Source organism: Musca domestica, unplaced genomic scaffold, assembly GCF_030504385.1.
Source record: "Musca domestica strain aabys unplaced genomic scaffold, Musca_domestica.polishedcontigs.V.1.1 10, whole genome shotgun sequence".
In the NCBI taxonomy this organism is placed as follows: Eukaryota; Metazoa; Arthropoda; class Insecta; order Diptera; family Muscidae; genus Musca; species Musca domestica.
The window spans coordinates 19,691,872-19,715,077 of NW_026712115.1; the positions used below are offsets into that span (position 1 = coordinate 19,691,872).

General features: G+C 33.7%; 1 protein-coding gene across 4 annotated transcripts in view; it reads right to left on the reverse strand.

Annotated features, from left to right (window-relative positions):
* The window catches only part of LOC101893228 (mucin-2), a 345,912-nt gene that overhangs the window by 210,707 nt on the left and 111,999 nt on the right, over positions 1–23,206 (reverse strand). For all 4 annotated transcript variants that reach the window (XM_059127347.1, XM_059127350.1, XM_059127346.1 and 1 more), the window contains one exon: positions 11,298–11,412. In XM_059127347.1, coding sequence (XP_058983330.1) covers positions 11,298–11,412 — 115 coding nt within the window. The remainder of the gene's footprint in view (positions 1–11,297; positions 11,413–23,206) is intronic.

The window sequence follows — 23,206 nt, forward strand, 5'->3', positions numbered from 1 at the left end:
AAGGCGAATCGTACAGGCCGATTTCGCTTTTGTCGCCAGTAGCAAAGACTCTTGAGGCTTTACTCCTCCCCAGCATTAGAGAAAGCTGTACAGTTGCCAACCACCAGCACGGATTCCGCCCACAACACAGTACCACAACAGCATTACACTCCATTTCCACACATATTAGTAGAGGACTGAACCAGAACAGGCCGTGTGACAGAACAGTGTTGGTAGCCCTTGACCTATCAAAGGCATTTGATACGGTCAATCATGCCACACTGTTCGAGGACGTGCAGAGAACTACCCTCCGGCCAAGTTTGAAACGTTGGATAATCAACTATATGTGTGGACGCCAGTCGTACGTGAAATTCCGGAACAAGAAGTCCAAAGCCCGTAGAGTGAAACAGGGAGTTCCCCAAGGTGGGGTGATATCTCCGGAACTGTTTAACCTGTACCTTTCCGGCCTCCAGACGGCATTGAGATCGTAACGTATGCGGATGATTGTACGATCATGGCGTCGGGTCCAGTGGTCGATGACATATGCGAAAGGTTGAACCCCTATCTCACAGAGCTTGCCGCATACTTCCACGCGAGGAATATGAAAATATCCGCCACGAAATCAACGGCCACACTCTTCACCACATGGTCTGCGGAGATGAGAACACAGCTGAATGTTCAGGTCGAGGGGAATCTAATACCGACCACGAACTACCCCAAGATTCTTGGGGTCACGTTCGACAGCATGTTCAAGTCGTCCGCGCAAGTCACAGCTATCTGCGACAAGATGAAAAGTAGGAACAAGGTCCTCAAGGCGCTAGCCGGCAGCTCTTGGGGTGCGGACAAAGAAACCTTGTTGACCTCTTATAACGCGATAGGTCGGTCTGTGGTCAGCTATGCGGCTCCAGTGTGGTCTGCGAATACTAGTGCTACGCAGTGGAAGCATATCCAGACCTGTCAGAACGCTGCCCTGAGAACTGTGACAGGGTGCCTCCTCATGACACCAGTGGACCATCTACATGAGGAGGCGAAAGTCCTTCCCTTACGTCAGCATAATCATATGCTTTCGTTGCAGTACCTGCTTGGGTGTTACCGTGAGAGTCATCCCAACCATCATATGGTGGATAAATCTCCCCCACCCAGGCGTGTCAGGAAGGACATACATGATCTAGAGAGGGAGGTCCAGCGCTATAAGAGAGAACCTCTAGATCAAGAAGCCTATAAGGCAGGTCTGAGTGGCATTCACACCGATGCAGTCGCGGATGCTATTAGCAGTTTTAAAGTGAATGCCGTCCTCGGAGTCCACCCCCCATCCATTGCAGCTGAAGAACGTCAACTGCCTAGACAAACCAGGGTAGTTTTGGCGCCCGGCGTGCGATACAGGCCCGCACAATACGCTACACCTCTTTAATTGCACAGCCAAACCTACCCAACTCACTCCAGAAGATCTCTGGCTACAGCCCGTCAAAGTAGCCGAATTTCTAAACCTGGAGCTGGAACCAGATTAGCAGAACGCAAACACATATATGTACTACTGCTACAACAACAACAACAACTAAATTTCGAATAATAAATAATCGATTAATTTTAACTGTCAGGTATACAGAAATTATTCGAGTTGTTCGTCTTATTTGATTAATCGTATCATTCGAGCAGTTTAAGACTCTTCATCGATTTATCGAACAAATGAAAACCCCCAAAATCGATCAATTTTTTGATCAACAAAACCTAAACCCGATAATTGGATACTCTAGTGAACATTACAGACCAATTCTATTAATTTATGCAGTGGAATAATAAAGCTCGAACGCCAAATGACAGGAAAATAGCCTAAGGTTTGCGAAGTATCACGCTTTTAAAATGAAAGACGGTACACCATCTGGACCCGGTGAGTTGGAACATTTCAATGACAGTAAACCATTCAACACTTCCTCTGATGTGAGAATGATACAGGGAAAAGGTCCATTAAGGTAAGTACCGTATTTATCTAGCGGAGACACGAACCATTCTGTTAAGAGAACCATTAACAGAGCAATATTAAACTTAACAGAACATATAGAAAATTGTTGAGTGGGAAGCTTATGAAGAGTACTATCCATTGGCATAATAAAATGTGTAGGAAGAGTGTACAGATTCCGAGGTATTTGGTAAAATTAAGTAAGATGGTACTTTTTGACAATAATCGTCAGATAGAATTAAGTTTTTAAATATGTCTAAAAGTTAAAAATCACTCCAACACGCTCGATTTTTGGTTATTTTTAACGTCCAATGGAATTTTTTTCCGCCACTTTTCGTCTTTAGGTCGGAATTAGAAAATAATTATAATAATTATATTTTTATAATAATATTCTTGTTTACAGAGTTCTTTAAAGTTTCAAAAAATCCCTATTGATTTTTTAATTGTGTCGAGTCTTTTCAATTTTACGTCTCTACTAGAAATATACATTGCCTTATCAATGCGTAAGGCCCATGAAAGACACAAAAAATACATTTTAACCGAATAAAATATCTTTTCCTAGCGAAATTTTATAGAAAGATGGCTGACATTATATTCGAAGTTAGCACATTATTAACTCCAAAAGGAATATTATTAAATATATTTTGAGATTAATTTGTATGAGTTGTTGCAAAGTTCCTGGAAATCGTTCATTAACACAAAAGTATGCAAAATAGAGTAAAGTTGACCTAAACGAACTGAGAGCTTGCAAATTATTGCCATGAAATCACAAGGCTAATGGTTTAATTTTAAACCTATTTTTCTACATAAACAAATAGTAAATAATTATTAATGGTCCACTTTATATTTCGCATACCTCATTTATATTAATTTTATTTTTTAAAACTTTTGCGAGATATAGAATTATGAAACTTAGTTTCACCGGTTGTAAAATATATTTCAATGTTTCCCTATTTTTTGTTTTGGTTATAACTATGCAACGTTTGTTATGTGTAGCACAATAGAAATTCCAATTCTCGAATAAACAACAACAAAAATGCCAAATTTAGTAGATCTTTTCTGGCTCTGATATTTAGAAATTGGATAATAACATTCATCAAGATAAATTACAAGTTCTAGATACAAACAATGAAACACAATAACAAAAAGTCTTCAATTTTGTAAATCCACCACACACAAACTGACACAGATTTGTTTAGTTTACATGTCTGTCCCTTTTACCCAAGAAAGGAAAAACTAACGGGATTTATTTGCAAAAATAAATACACATATTTGATAGATTTTTTCTATTTTGATGAGAGGCAAAACTGTTCTGATTTGATGCAAAATGATTTCTTATACTCAGATGCCAGTGCTACAGTAGGCTAACTGTCAAGCGGGTCGCATTGCAACACGTTGTGCTGTCTGCGTCCCGGGTTCGATCCCAAGTCAGACAATTTTATTTAACAAATTTTTATTTATTTTTGTTTTATATAGGACAGTGTTGGCTTTTTGTTCGAGATACCATAGTATTTTGTTGTTGCAAAATGGTCAGACTTAATCCCTTTATTGTTGTTTTTATAAAAGGAACGTTTGTTTATTAGTGGAGAACGATGGTAATGTTTTCCAGGGACAAAAAAAAAACATTTTCGTAAGCTCAATAGAAAAGGAACCAAAGAATTAAATAAAACTAAAATTCTTTTGGAAAATTTTCTAAATCTTCCAACCGCACTTAAAAACATTTACATATTTCTCCCCTTGTTATGCTTTCGTTCTACCTGAACGAAGTAGCATAACCATGTAAGTTGGTTTTGTCTTTTACAACACCCGTAGCAAGACAGCTTTTCATACATTTTATAATTAAAGTTATAGTCATTGTCTATCATAAAAAAAATATTGATGACTAAACTTTAGAAAATAGAAATTTAAAAATGTAACAATTTTTTATATTTTCTTTTTTTTTTTTTTTTTTTGTTGCAAAATCGTCAGGCAAAATCCCATTATTGTTGTTTTTATAAAAACAACATTTTGTTTATGAGTGGAGAACGATGGTAATGTTTACCAGGGGGTAAGGCAGGGAATACCTAGGTTTCGGAAAGAGCCACCAATCCTCATCAGTTCCCTTGTTTCTTGTCTGGGATATTCTCCCCAGAAGTTATTTTAAAAATAACTTCTATGACAAAAAACATTTTTTACCCAAGTGACGAGATCGTAAGCTCAATAGAAGAGGAACAAAAGAATTATATAAAACTAAAATTCTTTTGGAAAATCTTCTAAATCTTACAACCGCACTTATAAACATTTACATCTTTCTCCACTTTGTTATGCTTTCGTTCAACCTGAACGAAGTAACATAACCATGTAAGTTCGTTTTGTCTGTTACAACAAAAACCCCTTCGTCGACCGTGCCTGTGTCTATTAATAGAACAGTGTTTGGCTTGCTTGTTTGGGATACCATAGTATTTTGTTGTTGCAAAATCGTCAGGCAAAATCCCATTATTGTTTATAAGTTTATAAGTGCGGTTGTAAGATTTAGAAGATTTTCCAAAAGAATTTTAGTTTTATATAATTCTTTTGTTCCTCTTCTATTGAGCTTACGATCTCGTCACTTGGGTAAAAAATGTTTTTTGTCATAGAAGTTATTTTTAAAATAACTTCTGGGGAGAATATCCCAGACAAGAAACAAGGGAACTGATGAGGATTGGTGGCTCTTTCCGAAACCTAGGTATTCCCTGCCTTACCCCCTGGTAAACATTACCATCGTTCTCCACTCATAAACAAAATGTTTTATATTTTCTGTTAAGTTTAACATTGCTTTGTTAATGGCTCTGTTAACAGAATGGTTTGTGTCTCTACTAGATAAATACGGTATTTATCCTTATGGACTTACAAGGAAACTTATTAAGTTTATTTATACTATAAATATATTTTACACCCGTAGTGGAATGTCTGAAATACGTACTTTGAAACAAATCCGCAAACATGTCTGCTATGTCATTGAGTTCACATGATTTTCTACTACCGAATCATATTGGGAAATGAACGGACTTTTCTTTTTGAATAACATACAGAATTTTAAGAGTTGTATATATTTCTAGAAAGGAGGGTTTCTGCACACAGAAGAAGTTATGTTTGAAGAAAAAATAAAATCCAATATTTTACCTTTCGCGTTGCAGACAGAATTTATTTGATAAAGACATTGATCAAATATGATTTCCCAAAAATATAACATCTCAGCAGAAAGTTCTGTAGAAAAGACTGGTGCATAATCTACAATATTTTCTACTGAAGCCTATGCTAGATTAGGTAGATTGAAATCCCCAAGACAAATCATTTCCGCGTTTGAGAAATGATTTAAGGAAACCTCTTTTATCAAGGGTAAATGTTTAATATAAATGTCAGTATCTGAATTTGGAGCAATATAAGAACACAAACAATCTTAGGGTATTTTGCATTTCCTGCTACATTTCCAATAGTTCTTTAATCAAATGAGGGTGGGATGACCGAGCCAAAAGATTTGGCAGCATTGTGTGGCTGAGCCACAGCTGGTGAGCTTATCCGGATCAAATCACCACCAGGTACAAAAAAATTATAAAACAAATTATAAAAATAATAAACAAATAATAATAATGATAAAGACATTTACGGAATAAGGAACAAATGCTTAGATTAAAATGAAATTAAAATATGTAATAATATTAATATAATAGGCATAAGTACGATATCTGCATTCCCCAACAGCCAACACATTCCACCAATAGAAAAAACGGGCATCCTGGAGTCATTTTATTAAACGACTAGAATAATACTATTGAAATAAACAATGTGAGACCCAATATTGTGGACCCGTTCCATTCACAAATTTCTCAATCCCCACAGATGGTAGAACGTACCGGAATCTAGAAGCTCCAAAAATAAGAACCATTTCTTTTATACTTCAACCCGCGCCTGAAAAGAAACCCCGTGAAAACCTATTAACTACAGAAAGTTTGAATGAGCTCCACCTAAATATAACACATATGAAACACGAACGACAAAAAAAGGAGGAACAATTATAAATGGATCATCAACTCTTTCTATTAAAACTCCTGGCATTTGTCATTGGATTCATCATCCTAAAAGCATCCAATACCTCATCCAGAATGAACAATGCCAGTGCGAACACACAGGAAACACAATTCTCCAATGCACCCATAGTCATCTAAGCCAATAGAACTCCATCCACTTTTCGGTCAAAGACCCATATTCAAAAAAAAAAAAAAAAAAAAAAAAAAAAAAACAGGCAATTGAGGACAATTGTTCTTAAGAGGGGAGAATTAACTCATGTCATAATAAAAACTGCATTGAGAAACAGCTAATATTGCATTTCCCATCAACTTGGGAATTTAATAAATAACAATGCAGTTCCCCCCAATTTGGGAATGCAAACAATAATGCAGACGCTGGCGTCGCTACATTTGCGGATACCCGACACCTAGCAAGGTACCAAACGCAGATACAAAATTAGATTAACTTTAAGTATGTTGTCAGTAGTTTTAAGTTGGTCATTGATGTCGAAATAATAAAAATAAAGTCACTGCGCTAGTTTTTAAATAAATAAATTTTTTTTTTTTAATAAATAAATAAATATATAAGACTTAATTTATATTCATGATCAGCATACATTTCTAAGCCGATTTAACGATGTCCGTCTATCTGTTGAAATCACGATACAGCCCACAAAATCGGGCAGAACAGTTTGTATGTGTAGTATGGTTGATATTGCGGATACCCGACACCCAGCAAGGTACCAAACGCAGGTAGAAAATTAGATTAACTTTAAGTATGTTGTCAGTAGTTTTAAGTTGGTCATAGATGTCGAAATAATAAAAATGAAGTCACTGTGCTAGCGTTGACTTTTTAAATAAAAATATTTTTTCTTAAATAAATAAAAATAATAAATATATTTCTAAGCCAATGTTACGATGTCCGTCTGTCTGTTGAAATCACGACACAGCCCACAAAATTTGGGAGAACAATTTGTATGTGTAGTATGGTTGATATTGAAAATGAGATGTATGGGTTCACGTTTTGGTATAGCCCCCATATAGCGGTACCTCCAGATATTCGGGATATTTATTTTGTAAAAAAAAAACTTTCCCTCAAATTCTGAAGCTCTAACGGGAATTTTTATTTTCATGATTTTCCTAGAAAAATAGGGCCCCCATTTTTTATAGTTTTACGCGGCACTACAACAATAATTTGTTCCGTAAGCAAGGGCATAGAGATTCCGTTATTATTGTCTGCAGAACATTCTTTTCATTAAAATCAGAAGGTGTATGGATTCCGTTGTTAATGTCTGCAGAAACAAACTTCTCATTAATAGTATTTGCAGAATTAGATTGATTATTTTTATGAAGGAACAGTTTTGTTACTTTAACAAAACTCCATGAAGGCGCTAAGAGTTAAGAAACTATAGGTACGATTTTAGAATTTTGCAATTCGTCCGGAGCATTTCCTGCTACATTTTCAATAGTTCTTTAATCAAATGAGGGTGGGATGACCGAGCCAAAAGATTTGGCAGCATTGCGTGGCTGAGCCACAGCTGGTGAGCTTATCCGGATCAAATCACCACCAGGTACAAAAAAATTATAAAACAAATTATAAAAATAATAAACAAATAATAATAATGATAAAGACATTTACGGAATAATAATATTAATATAATAGGCATAAGTACGATATCTGCATTCCCCAACAGCCAACACATTCCACCAATAGAAAAAACGGGCATCCTGGAGTCATTTTATTAAACGACTAGAATAATACTATTGAAATAAACAATGTGAGACTCAATATTGTGGACCCGTTCCATTCACAAATTTCTCAATCCCCACAGATGGTAGAACGTACCGGAATCTAGAAGCTCCAAAAATAAGAACCATTTCTTTTATACTTCAACCCGCGCCTGAAAAGAAACCCCGTGAAAACCTATTAACTACAGAAAGTTTGAATGAGCTCCACCTAAATATAACACATATGAAACACGAACGACAAAAAAAGGAGGAACAATTATAAATGGATCATCAACTCTTTTTATTAATACTCCTGGCATTTGTCATTGGATTCATCATCCTAAAAGTATCCAATACCTCATCCAGAATGAACAATGCCAGTGCGAACACACAGGAAACACAATTCTCCAATGCACCCATACTCATCTAAGCCAATAGAACTCCATCCACTTTTCGGTCAACGACCCATATTCAAAAAAAAAAAAAAAAAAAAAAAAAAAAAACGGGCAATTGATGACAATTGTTCTTAAGAGGGGAGGAATTAACTCATGTCATAATAAAAACTGCATTGAGAAACAGCTAATATTGCATTTCCCATCAACTTGGGAATTTAATAAATAACAATGCAGTTCCCCCCAATTTGGGAATGCAAACAATAATGCAGACGCTGGCGTCGCTACATTTGCGGATACCCGACACCCAGCAACGTACCAAACGCAGGTACAAAATTAGATTAACTTTAAGTATGTTGTCAGTAGTTTTAAGTTGGTTATTGATGTCGATAAATAAATAAAAATATTTTTTTTTAAATAAATAAATAAATAAATAAATATATAAGACTTAATTTATATTCATGATCAGCATACATTTCTAAGCCGATTTAACGATGTCCGTCTATCTGTTGAAATCACGATACAGCCCACAAAATTGGGCAGATATTCGGGATATTTATAGTTCTTAATAGGTTTTAGCTCCGGTGGCGAAACAATGTATGTATAGGTCCACGTTTTTGTATAGCCCCGCGCACATATAACGATGCCCACCAATATTTGATGATTTTTGCCACATTGTTTCAAATTTAGCATTTAAGAAGATTTAGTCGAAGGCATTCCTTGAAGCATAAAATTGCCTATAGAGGTTCCCGTTTTGGTATGGCCCCCAAATAACGGCCTCACACACTATATGGTTTTTTGAAAAGTTTAACAGCATTTTACAAACGGTATTACTGGTATTTGCAGTTTAAAGTGGAACACGTTTCAATTCAGATATTTTAATATAAAAATGTTTTCTTTATCCAATGGTGGAGAGTATTAATGTTTCTTTACTTGCTCATATTAAAAATGCATTTATTGATTGTTAATTAATTAATTCAATGTCAGCCTTTTATATATTTTAAAATTAACGTCTTAACTTAAAATTAATGAAATAAAAATAACAATATTCGTGTTAATTAAAAATAAAAAGATAATAATCGTTAAAGAACATCAAGTTTACCCCTCTGTGAAAAGTATCCACTCTACAACACTAACAATTTTATAACGTTTAACAGTTGGCTTTGTCATGAAATAGCAAGCACAATATTGTATTATTTTCTTAAACTTCACGCACAAGTTTGGTAATTGAGAGAGTAATTTTAACGAATTTAAAACATGGGAAGCCATGCAACTATTGCCGAAAGAAAATTATTTGTTCATCACGGAGAACTCAGAAAGTCTCAACGGAAAATAGCCAAATACTTATTATTAATCGATCTGCTGTTCCAACAAACCGAAAAATTTGAATTTTAGAAGTCTGTTATATTTGCCGATGAAGGCAAATTTAACATGATTGGGTCGGATGGACCAAGTAAGATATGGCGTAGGGCGAATAAGGCCTTGGCCCAAACCACACTATTCCAACTGCAACGCATAGAGCAGGCTCTGTTATGGTTTGCGGTTAAATGAGTGCTGCCGCTGTAGGAAATTTTGTTTTTATCGAGAGAGTAATGGATAAGATGAATTAATTAAAATTTTTGAAGGATGATTAAAAATGTAATGCAGAAATATTGAGATTGGGCACAACTTTCCAATTATATAAATTGTATGAAATTAGTTATTGCTCAATAAAGACGCTACGCACATGCAACGACAACAATAACTCCTGGAAAGACAACTTCTGGTCTAACTTCCCCAATTCTTGGAGAAGATTTACTTTTTATATTTGATATTGAATCCCGCAATAGCCATGACTATAGTGCCCTTATCTGGTGAAGATGAACTTGATGAAAGAATTTAATAGTATCTTGTGTCGTATAAATGGAAGTCTTCCCCAATTTTGGCTCAAAAGCGCATGTGCCACAAAACGAAAAATTGAGGCATCACTTCTCCATTTGGCTGTTTTCTGCGTCGTAATAAGTTTATACATCAATTTATATAACTTTATTTATAATGTTAAAAATTAATTGCATTTAAATTTAATGTTGGAACGAAGTCCCAAGAGAGGAATATGTTGATGTGAGAAACGCTACAGCAGCATTACTGTAACCGAACATACCCCACATAAAAACTGTTCCTTGTAATTCTTCCCCCTTTGTTTGCTAGAAATAGAATTTGAGATTAAAAAATCAGTATTGTATTAACAAGAAGAAACAGTGCAAAAAAGGTACTGTATGCATAGAAGAACTTAATTGTAAATTTGTCTTTCCATTTTTGCAACCAACAAGAAATGTTTATTGAAACACAAATAAATAAATTTTAATATTAAATAAGAAAAGTCTTTCCTTTCAAATAGCATATTTGAGCATGTGGAACCAAAGTAAAATAAAGATAATTGGATCATTACTCGTGGAGAAGGTGCGAATAATTATTGAAGCCAGATCATTCTGTTGAACAAATGATATAAGGAGCAAATATTACTAACGATTGGAAAAAGATCAATTACCAATACATTAGAGAAATGAAGTTTACGTTGGTGCATTATGGGTAAGAAGTATTAGTTGCTTATCAACAACAGAGATTGTGCATCCGTGGTAGTCAGCCTTAGTAAAGTTGGGAAATGGCGCCAACAAAATGTTTATTAAAACAAAAAGTAAGTGTTTATTTCTATTAAGAAACTCCAAACCGTCAATTTGTTACTTCAAAACCGACAAGTTGTTAAATTACATAAGTAATAGACGTCAGCTGGAAGCAGTTTCCTAACACAATTTTACATTTTCATCATAATTTTTTCAAACTTATAATTTATTAAACATGATTTCTCTTTATATTTCATAACTTGCTTGCCAGTAAGTCCTAAGTGAAAACATTAGTCTGTGGGATATTATATGGTCGATCTCCCCCTTTCTTAAATATTTTTGAATTTTCCTTTTATACAATTTTGCCTGGATATTATTTCCTTCAATTCAGTATTAACTTTGGGATATCCTCTTGAATTTTTCCTTTATAAAAATTTGCCCCGTATTATTTCCTTCAATCGATGTAATAAATTAGCATTTTCCTAAAAGCAAATCGAAATTTTCTTTAAACCATTAAAGGAAAAAAGGTCCCAGAGAAAAGAATTTGGGATATTCTGTTGAGCTCTAGCACAAATGTTTGAATAATAAGAAAACAGAATGTAAAAAATGGACTTACCGAACTTCGAGTTTCAGTAAAATTGCTTAAATCAGGAGTAGTTACAGTTCGGCCTCGTTTTCCTCTCCCCTTAGGAGTTCTGGAATCCAATTCTTCAGATGGTGAATCACAAAATCTACAAAAACAAAAATAATATATTAATTTTATACATAATATAAATCATTTACAAAAGTTTAATTTTTAAAAACTTTAATAAAAAATAGGATCAGTTCATTCGTTTTAATTTCCATCACTCATGTTCAATATAAAATTGCTTAGGCTTTGCGTTGGCAAAAATATTTTAATGTAGCCGGTAGAAAATAACTTTTTTATTAATTAATTTTTTGTCATTTGTACAATTGATATTTTTAAACCCACAGTGTCAGGTTGGCAAATTTTAATACATTTATAATTTAAGTAGAATTCATGAAAAATTAGTCATTAGAAAATGTGGTACACATACACATATTAACCTAAGAAATGTCTCTATAAAACTACATATGTAGTTAATGCATTTTAAATTTGAAAGTTTGAAAGTGATTTAAATTTTCTGCCAATTCATGGAATTTTTTAGTTCTTGGATAATCAATTATTTGCATTGTTTTCTTCAATCTGCGCAGCGCTATTCTCAAATTGCTGTGATTTGGTGTTTTTTTGTGAAATTTTTGTTTACATTTGAAAAATATGCAAGACATGCACTGATAATATATTTCAAGCGTCATATCCATACAATTAAGCGTTGTCAAATAAGTTAAATGGGATCGAAGCAAGGGAGGATTTTGCAAATCCTGTGAAACACCATTATTAATAGTACTCATAATAGAATACATGATCTAACCCACAACAAATGGTATGTGTTAGAGCGTAGAACTAGATGAATTGTATAAATTGTTTTTTTTGACACACTGTCTTTGTCTACTCAATCATGTGCTATGTATTTGATCGACATTGGCACCCAAAATTCCCCAGTGTGATTCGTGGGTGCCACTGCCAACGGTCTAATCGCCGGACCTTTTGCATTGTGTTCCCAAAAAGCAGTACGTCCACGATGACACCGAACCATATCGTAGACATGGTTGTGTGCCATTTGTATAATTCAATTGTCTGTATCCTGCAAATTAATAAATTCTGGACTACGTGTCCCATTGCAACAGCTCTGGACTAGATACAAAATTGTCCAATGTAACGTAGTTTTTCGTGAACTAGTCCTTGTCTGTTATGGACTGTAATTTATACGTGTATGGAGTAGTATTATTATTTGAAGGGCGTGTGTGTGTTAATAATACGGTTAGATAGAGTTTGTGATAGAAATTGTCAATAAACACTTATTCGAATGAAAAAAAAATATTGATAACAACTTTATTCAAGAATTTACCACTAAAAATATCATTTTACTACGTTACAAATACGATACATGATTTATGCAGATTATATGTTTCAATCTGTCAAAAATGTGTCAATATTGAAATGTAATCAATAAGAAACTCATTATGCGAGAGACAAAAAAAAAACAAACGTTTTTTAAATTATCTCCCATTACATCCATTGCATTGATTTGTATGTAAGACGTTTTTAATCCTTAATGTCTTCTAAAAAGATTAATGGGTTAATTACAGAATTTAAAAACTTTCCCTTTCTCTTTTGCATAACTAATAAGGACGAGGAAGAAAAAGTTTCCTGGGAGTGAAGAAAATGCTTATGGCAGACTTTTCCAACAAAACTTCTTGCCAAACACATTGTTGCCGCCAAATGTCAAGAAAAAAAAACGAATGCATAATTTCGGTTGTGGCACATCGAAAGGATTGTTGCATACGAAGAAGAAGAGCAAGCCCCGTAAAAGGAAATCTGAGCAAAGGACAGTTTTGTTACCAAGGGGTAAAATACTGGGGGTAAAATATTCACCCTACCCAAATAATCGGACTGATATATGCAGATGAGTAGCAGTTAATGGCTTCTTGGCCAGACTCAGAAAATATTGAAAAAAAAAAAACATGATTATTTGTGTCTGACTAATTTTAGGATTTAAGGTCCAAAATGCATATATGGATGAAAAGTGGTTAACGATGTGTTTTTGGTACAAAATAGTTGTTATCTAAAACTTGTTATCAACAACTTTTCTGTAAGGTTACTATCGACAACTTTTCTATAAAGAAAAGTTGTAATCGACAACTTTTCTACAAAGACAAAATATTAATCGGCAACTTATCTATAAAGAAATGTTGTTATCGGCAACTTTTCTATAAAGGAAAGGTGTTATCGGCAACTTTTTTTTATAAAGAAAAGGTGTTATCGGCAACTTTTTTTTATAAAGAAAAGGTGTTATCGAAAACTTTTCTATATAGACAACTTTTTCTGTATGTTTATTTTCCGAGCGTCAAGATACGCCGATACAGGCGTATGGACTTGTATGAGCTCTAAATCTAAAGATTAGCTCTAGAACCGAAAGTATATGTTGCACAAGGACGAACTACAATATATATTAGACAACACAAGTATACAGGCGATACTTACGTGTTGCTTATAAGGCACTGATTGTTAAGGTTTTTAAAAAACACTCAAGTATACAGGCGATACTTACTTGTTGCTTATAAGGTACTGGTTGTTAAGGTTATTAAAAAACACTTGTTTCAATTACAAGACTCTGGCAGTCTGCTATATTTATTAAAACAATTTTTTTCTTGTGACAAACGATTCAGCTTCTTCTGATTAAACGATCGTTCTTCTACGAAGACAACAGTTAATCGACTGTTGGCTTATTGGTGTTATTAACCAGGAAGCTCAACATACCCGGCCCCTTGCACTGGTGCATCATCTTTTAGATTATATTGAAATTATTTCCATGGAAATCTTCTTCAGCGATTTAAAAAAGCTAAAACCCGCCAATTCTCTATTTGAATTTTATGAACTTATTCCTGCACGAAATAGTCAAAAGCAAGAAATGTGCAATTCACTCAATATGGAATTAGAACCATAATTATATTTTATTGTTGTTGCAAAAAAGTGAGGTTTAATCCCATAATTGTTGTTTTTATAAAAATAAAGTTTGTTTGTTATTAGTGGAGAAAGATGCTAATATATTTACTAGGGGGTAAGACAGGGAATACTATGGTTTCGGAGTGAGCCACCAATCCTCATCAGTCCCATTGGTTTTTGTCTATGGACATTCTAGGAATTATTTTTTTACCCAAGGGACGAGATTTTAAGCTCAATAGAATATATACCGAAGAGTTGGATTTAACTAAAATCCTTTTGGCATTTCTTTTAAATCATACAAACGCACTTATAACTACTTTATCTCTCTCCACTTGTAATGCGTTCGCATAATAATGATTTCTCGTCATGTTTTTGTCAAGAAGCAAGATTTTTATTTTTTTACAGTTTTATTATTTTTCGAGGGATCATTCTCGGATAATGATCACCTTTATGACCACCTCTAGTGACCTTTTTAAATGTCGTAACAAATAATTGACTGTTGTTTGTTGTCAATCATCCAACTCTAGTAAACAATTTAGTGTATATCTTGACTTGAAAAGCGCAACAAGCTTCTTCAGCGGCTAATCTGCAATTACCTAACCAACCGTTAATCAACCTGTGACACAGGATTTGTTTTAATAATTGTAGCTCCCGTACGTCTCCGATGTAGCGAGGTAAACTCGATTTATAAATAGATTGTTAAAGATTCTCGAAAAGACACATATTTACAATTTCTTGACGCATTTTCTCAACTTCACCATTTTTTCACATATTTGTGCGATCGCCAAAATACACAATTTTTATTTTCTTTTGATATTTTATAATATTATTATTAGTGTAATCTATCTATATATATAAATATCAATTGTTGTTTGTTGGTAACGGAATCAGTTGAAAACGGCTGGACCGATTTGCATAATTTTTTGTACAAACGTTCGTCATACCCCGAGTTAGGTTTTTGAAGAAAAAAATATTGACCACGCCTCCTTTTATGCCCACTATTTCGATTTATCTGAAATCTTTATATTTGCCAAAATAGTGAAGATATCGGTTTGAGGATTATTACACGAGATGCTGTTGGCTTTCCATCCAACCCTAAGTACTTATTTAGGGGCTGAGGAACGCGCCTACTTTTAAATCTATCTCTCTATATGTAAAAGAAAGTTGTGTTAGTTACTACTCTTATAACATAAAGACCGCAGGTCTGATTTTAACGATTTAGACAAATTCGGAATTGCCTCTTGACAGAAAAGAATAAAATCCAAAAAAAATCGCGTAAAAATGTGAAATTTGAACATTTTCATTTTGACTTTTAAAATGTACAATAGTAATGTTTTATATTGCATATTTTTTTCCATTTTGACTTACTATTTTCGAATGTACATTTGTAGTGTTTTTTTTTTTTTTTTTTTTTTGAATTCTAATATGATGTGTAGGTTTTTTTTGGGTAATATAAAGCCACAACGGATAAAACTGTTATTTATAGAATTTATGTATTTATTCGAATACCCAAAAAATACATAAAATCTATAAATAACAATTTTATCCGTTGTCGCTTTTTACGACAATTCTAGAATCGGGAAAAATCGACAATTTTTCAATGGAATCGAATTTCAAAATAATAGTACATTCTACCGAGAAACTTAGTAATCACCTTTAAAAATTTGCCGCAAAAAAATCAGCGAACCAGTTGAAGATTCTTTTTCTTTTTTCTATATTGAAGTGTACATTTTTTTATTGAATGAATAATGAATAATATAAAAATGAAATGAGAGCGCAATACGATGTTAAATGCTTTCTACTCCAGGACCTACATCGTGCTTCAGCTGGAAGATGCGAACACATTTAAACAAACAAAAATGACAGAAGAAACGTTATTGGGTTAATTTCAAAAAGTGGACCTGCTTCTTTCATATGACAATAAACACAAAATGCAAAATACATTGGGACTGCAATCAGTCAAATACCGACTATATAGAACGCAAAATAGAAATTCTACCTAAACATTCAAGATACCTTAAATCGCTTTGGCAGATCATAATATGGATCATAACCCCTGATAACGGAACAACCCGATTTCAAGTATATTCTACATTTTAATCATATTTTTCGTACTAATTTTAGCTTATGTTGATAATTTAAGAAGAAACCATCTTTGCAAAAAATTATCACGTTTTGGTATCACCATCATATGATTTAAGGTATTTTCGGGGTCTTGGCCACTTTTTTCATTTTTTGACTCTTATTTGACATCTTTGTTTCTAAGGGGGAAGAAAACCTCTTCTTATAAAATTTTTATTTTTCGGAAAAGTGCGCATCTTAGTCTTGAGGCTACCTGGGGTAAAAAACCCTGGGGTAGAAAATCATCTTACAAATAATTATCCACATAGGAATTTATTTAAGTATAGTCCCCACATTAGTATACCCCAAGTCCACTTTCCCAACCAATGTGTGGTCAGAAAAGAAAATTTGGTATTCTATTGAATTTGTAACCCCCAAGAGAATATTGGTTGGGAACGTAGATTTGGTATGTACGTCTATATGAAATAAACTCCGAAATGTCAATCTGGGACTCATTCAGTCGGAAATTGTGGCAGAAACATAACAAAATACGAAATTATAAAGTAACTTTATTGGATCTCCACCGCACAATTTAAATGACAAACAATTAATGCCCATCTTACGGTAATCGGAGCAAAAGAGTAATTCTTTTGGCTATTCTGACAACATTCTGCGTTCAAGTATGAGGTGGACTAAACTGAATACCACGCAGTACGGGATTTTAAACGTTGGAAATACAAATTTCAAATTATAGCTAAAGCATTCAATTTTTACAATATCAAAAATTGAGCTGAATTTTCACATGGGGCTATTATAGATGTTCTTTATCATATAGGTATTTAACACTCAAATTAAAGCCTATAGCTGAAAAATAAGATCAGGCTATTCAAAATATCTAAAACCGACGGTAATTATAATTTTTGCCCTGAATATTAATTTATATTTAGTCATGGAATCATTACTCATAATCAAGTCATTACTTAAAATCAAAACTGGAGTAATTATAATGGAGTCATTACTTATAATCAAAATTGTTCCGCCTACATAAGTCAGATCTGTGATTTATTATGCTTTAAAGACTAAAAGTACGGGCCGGCAACGCGGACCGGGCCAGCTAGTAATATTATAAAACAATTTCTAAGTTCCAAAACAGACTAATAGACTACCTCACAATTCACATTTGCTTTAAATGGATGGTATCTTTATTGCTGGTGTGACGCTACTCTTTAATGTTTTTTATTTAATATTTATTTGTTGCCTTTTATTTTGATAATTAAAGAACCATGAGTATACTACGAAAGTATACCTTCCAAAGATAAGCTATACTCCCAAGTACATTTTAATTTATTGCATTCAATATGGAGTATGGTAAGATATCAGTACCAGTTAACCTATTAACTTCATTGTAAAAAAGAATATGTAAGTTCTAGATCAGGGAATTTATTTAGCTTAGATATTGGAGTAGATAAAGTGGGATTCCTTCTTGTTATGCTTTCAATAACTAAAGCGACTAACTCTACCATATAGTTTGAAATTCCGCCCAAACCTATATTGCACATTTTATTTGTATAAGCAACTACGATCGTTTAGATCCTGTATCTAATAAAGCACTTGCAGTGAAAGTTTTTTTAACTTAATATTTACAAGCGCATCATCACTAATTGATAAAAAAAATTTGCGTATTAGAGCTTTGGGAGATAGATCTGTCGTGACATGAGTTATTGTTTGAATATTTGCTTCTGAAGTTCTATGTGATATAATTGATCCTGTACGGCTCCTTGGTAAGGGTTTTCGTTTCCTATGTTCAACTTTATATCCTCATGTTTCAATGCATTGTTTTGTATGAATTGTAGAGATTTTAAAGATATATTGATTTTATGATAAGGATAAATGATTGTCAAATAAGTTAAATGGAACCGAAGGAAGGAAGAATTTTGCGAATCCTGTGAAACACCTATATTAATAGAACTCATAACTCATAATGGAATACATTATCTAACCAACAACAAATGGTATGTGTTAGAAGGTAACACAAGATAAATTGTATGAATTGTTTTTTGGACACACTGACTTTTTCTACTCGTGTGCTTTGTATTTGATCGACATTGGTACCCAACAATCCCCATGCGTGCCACTGCCAAAGGTTTAATCGCTGTACGGTCTACTGGATCATTTGTATGGTGTTCCCAAAAAACAGTACGTCCACTATGACACCGAATCATGCGATAGATATACGCGTTTATGAAGTAGTCGTATTATTTGCAGGGCGTGCGTGTGTTACTAAAGCGGTTACGCAGAGTTTGTGTGTGTGCTCTAATTGTAAAACAATAAATACAATTGGAAATATAAAATTAAATACAATATTTATATTACTCTTGTAAATTTGCGTACTCTTGTAATTGTAGGCAGATATTTGACACTAACACATAAAAAACATTAAGTTCGGCAAGGCGGAACTTTTAATACCCTCCACCTTAGGTTAATGGAAACATTAGAACCAATTATGACCCACTAATACCAAATTTTAGACATATTCATGGGAAAATGTGGCAAAAATCATCAAAATACCGAATATCGGGAGGTACCGCTATATAGGACTTTACAAAAACGAAGACCTATACATACAATGTTTCGCCACCGGAGCTAGAACCCACTATAATCAACAAATAACAATTTTTAGATAAATCCATGAAATTTTTTTCAAAATCATCAAAATACCGAATCTCTGGAGGTACCGTTATATGGGGGTCATACCAAAGCGTGGACCTATACATACAATGTTTCGCCACACGAACTAGAACCCATTATGACCTATAAATACCAATTTTCAGACAAATCCGTAAAACATGTGGCAAAAATCATCAAAATACTGAGGTACCGTTATATGGGGATTATACCAAAACGATGGACCGATATTTTCAATACCAACCATCCTAGACACAATACAAATTATTCTGCTAAATTTTAACGCTCTACGTCAAATAATGTCTGTATCGTGATTTCAACAGACAGATAGACCGACGGACATCGTTAAATCGACATAGAATTTCATGCTGATTATGAATATATATATATACACATACAAACGGTTTGACAAAGTTAATATACCCTCCTTTCCAAGGTGGAGGGTATAAAAAAGGTTTCAATTAAATGAAAATAAACAATACTATATTGTAGGTATCTTCATAAATTTGAAACTGAAAATATGAAGTAGAAATATTTCTGCAGAGTAAAAGAAATCATTCATGCTTGAAAAGCTTCTTATTTAACTGAATTAAAGCATTTTATTTAAATTTATACTGTACGTTCAGCAAAACGGAAAGTTTTCCTTCAATAATCAAAATTAAAAAAAAAAAAAAACGAAAAAATTTGTTTATCAGTGCATTATAATTTTTTATTAAAAACTAATAGCGCAGTCTTAAAAAACGAGTAGTAGGTATGACACACCATTCAACATCATCATTTACTGATAATTGCATTTTATGACGATAGGTTTGAGTCTGACCGACATGACAAGACATCGAGCATTTGGTTGTATGTTACGTTGGTCACAAAGGGCATAACAAATCGATTGTTATCTTTCCATGCCATGAATAGAGAAATATATTCATATGCAGCCCTATAGTAGTTCCTAAAATTTATGTATTTTCAAGATACGCCGATACAGGCGTATGGACTTGTAAGGGCTCTAAATGTACAGATTAGCTCTAGAGCCGAAAGTATACTATGTTGCACAAGGACGAACTACAATAAATATTAGACAACGTAAGTATACAGGCGATACTTACGTATTGCTTACATTGGGTGTTAAGGTGTTAATAAAACACTTGTTTTAATTACAAGACACTGGCGGTCTGACTTTATGTTATATTTATTAAAACAATTTATTTTTTGTGACAAAGGATTTAGTTTCTTGCCACATGATGACAACAGTGAATCGCTGAGGTATCGATTGTTGGCTTATTGGTTTTAAAAACAAGGAACCTCAACATGTCCGACTCCTTGCGCTGGCGCAACATCTTTAAGATTTTACTGAAATTTTTTCCATGGAAATCTTCTTCAGCGATTTAAAAAAGGTAAAGCCCGCCAATTCTCTTTTTGAATTTGATGAACTTATTCCTGCAAAGAAATAGTCAAAAGCAAGAAATGTGCAATACACTCAATATGGAATTAGAACAATAATAATCTTTTATTGTTGTTGCAAAATTATCAGGTTTAATCCCATAATTGTTGTTTTTATAAAACCAACGATTGTTTATTAGTGGAGAAAGATGGTAATGTTTACTATGGGGTAAGGCAGGAAATATTATAGTTTCGGAGAGAGCCACCAATCTTCATCACTTTCCTTGGTTTTTGTCTGGGGTTATTCAAGGATTTTTTTTAAATACTGCTATGACAAAAGCTTTTTTTTATCAAGATGACGACTCCTATGACAAAATACAAACCTCCTATCTCCCCACTTGTAATGCATCGTTTATTAATGACTTCTTGTCATATTTTTGTCAAGAAGCAATGACTTTTATTTTTTACAGTTTTATTATTTTTCGAGGGATCATTCTTGGAAAGTGATCACCTTTGTAACCACCTCTAATGACCTGTTAAAATGTCGTAAAAAATAATTTACTGTAATTTGTTGTCAATCATCCACCTCTAGTAAACAATTAATGATGTATTTATTGTTTTCATAATATGTCACCACAGTGACTTTTTACTTAAAAAGCACAACAAGCTTCTTCAGCGGTTGATCTGCAATTACCTAACCACCAGTTAATTTGCCAGCGACACAGGAATTATTTTAGTAATTATATTCTATATATTCTTCGATTTATGGAGGCAAACTCGATTTATAAAAAAATTGTTGAAGATTCCGAAAAGTGACATATTTATAATTTATTGACACATTATCCCAACTTCACCATATTACACATACATGTGCGACCGCCAAAATACACAATTTTTATTTCATAGGCTAAAGACTGTACATCACATCTCACTTTTGCTTTTAATGGATAGCATCTTTATTGCTGGTGTGATACTACTCTTTTATGTTTTTCTTTAATATTTATTTGTACCAATTAACATAACCTAATTTTAAAAAAGAATCAGGGAATTTATTGAGCTTAGACATTGGAGTAGATTCAGTAGGATTCTTTCTTGTTATCTTTTCAAAAACTAAAGCGTCTATTTCTACCATAGTTTGAAATTTCCACACAAACCTATGTGGCACATTTTATTCGTATAAGCATTTACTGAATCATTTATTTAAATCCCTATTATTACCTTATTTACCTCTTTGCTTGTCATAAACGATCGTTTAGATCCTGTATCTAATAAAGTACTTGCTGTGATAGTTTTTCCATTGAACTTAATGTTTACAAGCGCAGTTGGTAGTAAAACATCATCCCATTCTGTAGTGACATGAGTTATCGTTTGAATATTTGCTTCTGAAGTTCTATGTGATATAATTGATGCTGTACGACTCCTTGGTGGGGGGTTCGTTTCCTATGTTCAACTTTATGTGATGTTTCTTTCTTACAATGTAAATATTTTTGCGCACGGAATCATTCTCTTGTGCTATGTCTAGCCCTCAAAATTATCTGATTGACAAATATCTTGAGAAATTTAGGAGTATGTGATTTTTAAACGGTTTTATTTAGCTTTCCCTGTTTGTTTTATTCTTCGGTCAAATTTACCACCCTCTTCCTGTCAACCAATTAATCTGAAATTTTATATACTTTGGATTTTGGTGACAATACAATTATGTTTATTCATTATCATTATAAATCCAAGATGGCGGCCGCTACAAAATGGAGGATAACTTAGGTTTTATCAATCCCATCAAGTTGGATATCAAATGCAGAATACAATGTACTGTATAAAATTAAAATCCAAGATGACGACCTCCACAAAATGGGGGATAACTTAGGTTTTATCAATCCCATCAATATGGGTATCAAATAAAATGGTTTGACAAGAAGAATACAGTGCACTATACAACCCCAATATTTAAGATGGGCGCAACCACTAAATGTCGTATTAAAATAAGATTTAATTTTAGAAATTGCATCTGTAATTTAGGTATCTGATTAATCCAGCCTGAATCCACCAAACAAGTCAAGATTTTGTATCGTGTTGAGGATTGTGTGGCATTAGGGTGTCTAAAATGATGCGTCGTTAGTGTACACCACCCAAGTTAAGGTGAAAGGTTAAAATGCGCCGAGTACTGTATGGCGTTAGGGTGGATAAAAATTATATGTCGCTAGCGTTTTCCCCTTAAGACTCAGGCGCATCTTATTGTACATAGCCTTGTCCTTTTATTTGACCTCTGAGGGGTCGACTCGTGGGAACAAAATGGTAAAAAAATAAAAAAAAAATGCAAACACAAATAAAACAGAAACTGCAACACAACGTAAATGAAGGCTTCAAAAGCGAAAGAAAATCATAAGAGGTATATCGCCACGGTCCGGAAACTATTTGCGAATAATGAAGCAATAATGACATCAGAAACAATTTTTGATTGCCGACGAGATTTCCATGGAGTCTTATCAAATGTTATGCATTATTGCAACTCCCTCCTATAAAACGATCGGAAACACCTGTTTTCAAACAGCATCTCCAACCAGCTACACATCTCTGGCGTTTATTCACGCTGTGTGAATTAACAGAAAATATGCATCAGCAAGGTGGCCAGACTTTATTGACATTTTGAATGCTTTGAGAGTTGGTGAGCTAACAACCCAACATTTTGGTATTTTAATGGGAAAACTTTTTTAAGACACGAATGATGAGTTTGCAATAGACAAAGGGTATACCCCAGATGTATCTTCGGTCCGAATTGATTTCGCAAGAGACGGAATATATCTTATACACCCAAAAGTCATACAGTTTTCAGCTAA